We start from the raw sequence: 3,063 nt of genomic DNA on the forward strand, positions 1-3,063 counted from the left end.
CGCAAAACACGTAATAGATTTTTTTCGTAACATGCACATAGTCATTTTCCTGACTTGCTGACTCGATTGGTGTATGACACTCAACCCTCCAGGCATCGGATCGAGAGTCGATTTTCCAAGCGATATGCATAACCTTCTTTTTTAAGAAGGGTAAAAATATTTCTATTGCTTGAGATATAGATATTCGACCTTTTTGTGGTGTCCTGAGTTTTAAGTGCCATCAGTTTAGTCTAGAAGATACTTATTATGGTGGTTGAAAATTTAGAAAAACTTTGTGAAACAAATCCTGCGCAATTTTGAGGTTAAATTCATCAGTGACATCCAATATTACATATTCTTCAATATCTCAAAACCACTATCAATTGGTATATTCAGATTTCAAGTGGCTCTATTACCCTGACACGCACTGTATTAACCATATATTGAAATAAGGGCATTTATGAGGCAAATAGCGGACTTCTTGGTTACTTGGGACGCTATAGCCTCGAAGGAGAAAAGGTAAAAAAAAAACTAAAACAATTTATATTTTATACTGCTGTTTTATATTATTTTATTATCGCATGTCAATTGTAACATACATCTAGCATAAGAACTTAAAAATTTAAAGACGTACCAAACGCTTTTCGATAAAGCTACCTTCACTATTATGAATGCCAAGCACCATTTCATCACTGTATTCTAGCGCCAACATGTACCGCTAACACACCGTACCCTCCAAAGGCAGCAACATATATTCTAGCAAGGCCGTTTGTATCAACCTCAATTGTATACCCGGTACAAACTCCTTCATTCACTTTTCCAGTGATCACATCACAGTACTTTCCAGCCGGCAGACATGTTTGCATAATTTGATCTAGATCCGCTACTTCTAGGTTGAAAACAATGAATCCTTGATTCCCCCGACAGAACGCAACCTGATATCTACCGTTGTCTACCCAATAATTTATTTCCGTTCCAGCGACAGCGTTTCTGAAGCCAATCATATTCGCTATCGGATTCATCCGGTGCTCACAGACCCAACCATTTGCGCATAACCCATCTGGGGTTATTGTGGGAGAAATAATATTACCATTTAAGTCTGATGGAGGTCCATGGTCCCCGTTGTTGAAGTTATATGAACTCATAACCCTTGGAATTCCATAAGTATGAGCTAACATGAATGCCGTTGCCATTATGTAGTTTTTACCATCTTTGTAAGTTAAAACGTGACCTTTACCTGGGCCATGGCCTCTTTGGTTTACTTGATTATCCACAAAAACCAGTGTTCTTTCAGAAGGAGGGAATCCCCAGGCTGGTCCCCAGGTGCTAAGATCAGATAGACGCTGCTGTCCACTGAAAATGTATCCAATTGTATCAGAGTAACGGAACTCAGTGATGGTTCCAAGAGCGGTGTATTCGTGCTTGGAAATACCATCACCACTCATGTCCACTACAACCTGAGTGATGAAAGGTCGTGCGTTTTGAGGAAAGCCATGGTTCTGGGCGAGATTGGAAAGGCTACTATATATCGCTTGCAGATCTCCTGGCCACATGTGCTTAGCTGCATCCACACGGAAGCCTGCCACTCCGTAGATAATCAATTTGTTCAAAAAATGCATTATTCTATCTCGAACCCATTCAGATTTCTGATTTAGATCCGGTAAACCATACAGGCGACAGTTTCTTTGCTCAATTGGATTGCTTTTATCATCAACTTGACAATTGACGTTGAAGTCCGATGCATTGTATGGAACCGCTGGATAACTAAGACGAGTCACATCTGCTGTTGATCCGCCACCTCCGCCATGTTGGGTAGTTGCAGCCATCTGATTGAAAACCACATCCGCATAAATTCGAACTCCTACTGCATTGCAGCGACGCACCATCTGTGCAAATTCAGCCTCATTACCGGAACGGGTATTCAGATAATAAGACACTGGCTGGTATCTTTCCCACCAGGGGCGAAATGGATCCAAAATGATAGAGTTTTCCGTAGGTGGTGAAATTTGAACTCCTCCGAAACCCATCGGAGCAAGAAAACGTTCACACTCATCTCCGATGTCGTTCCATTTCCACTCGAATAGCTGAACTATGCCACTACGACCCGGCCACCAATGAGGATCGAACTGGCCACTCACCAGCAAAGCGTTGCCAACCAAAGCTAATAAAAATGCTGCCTGCATCTCGCTGGATCGCCACAGACTGACCCAGAACTGGTCTATTGAATGGTTTACATGTCAGTGTGAAGTAAGTGTTACTGCTTTGATTGATTACATTTTTTTTATCAATGTCCAAAGATGCGAATAGGCAATCTTTATCAGCATTCATTCGCGTCTCTTTACTTACGTATTAAACATATCACGTTGTTGACCTGATGGTCTTTGCTATAGTGACACAAAATATCTCGCATCCGTTCGGTACCGGATGAAAATCAGGGGAAAGTGCGCTTTCCTGTGGCACACTACCGTTGGTCAATTGATTCCACAATTGAAAGCATCTTATCCTTATCATGTTTCACGATCGCATTCAGAGTTTTGTTTTTTTTAGTGAACGGACGGAAGGCAGTTGGGAAAGAAAGGTATTAGCAAACAGTCGTATACAGTATATCTTTGAGTAGTTTAATCCATAGCCAAGGTGGTCTGTATAAATCAAGTCTTATGGTGAAGTGAGTTCGATGCATTCAGGTTATAATCGCAATGAGCTCTTCTTTATAGGATGCATTATAGCATTTATGGGCGGTACAGATTTGTGAATACTACTAAGCTGATTTGTTAATGACAGGTTGACAGATTGACTTTGACAGGTTGATTTTAAATCTGGAATATAATTTATTTCTGGTCAATTATGCATTCCGTCGTGATGGGGTTTCTTTGGACTGGACAGGCTGCTTTGGACAATTTCAATCTTTTCACCCCTCTGCTTCTAAGCCCCTTAATTCAGTCGTCGTCATAGCAATGAAAACTAGCATCGCACCACTTTTGGTTCTTGGGTTACACTTGCTGGTTGCAATTCTGTTGTTCGACATTTTCGAAAGACCAGCAAAACACATGAATTTACACTATTTTCTAGGGATGTCTAAAAGTC

At 41.0% G+C, this 3,063-nt stretch overlaps 1 protein-coding gene across 1 annotated transcript; it reads right to left on the bottom strand.

Moving 5' to 3' along the window:
- Positions 1–668: 668 nt before the first annotated feature.
- LOC135704910 (alpha-amylase A-like) lies at positions 669–2,191 on the bottom strand. The gene has a single exon (XM_065226451.1). The coding sequence runs from the start codon at positions 2,160–2,162 to the stop codon at positions 669–671; it is 1,494 nt and encodes a 497-aa protein (XP_065082523.1). The 5' UTR covers positions 2,163–2,191.
- Between the last annotated feature and the right edge of the window lie 872 nt (positions 2,192–3,063).

The sequence above is a fragment of the Ochlerotatus camptorhynchus genome, unplaced genomic scaffold, assembly GCF_037179485.1.
Source record: "Ochlerotatus camptorhynchus isolate MF236.1 unplaced genomic scaffold, CSIRO-AGI_Acam_v1.1 ptg000251l, whole genome shotgun sequence".
Taxonomy (NCBI): domain Eukaryota; kingdom Metazoa; phylum Arthropoda; class Insecta; order Diptera; family Culicidae; genus Ochlerotatus; species Ochlerotatus camptorhynchus.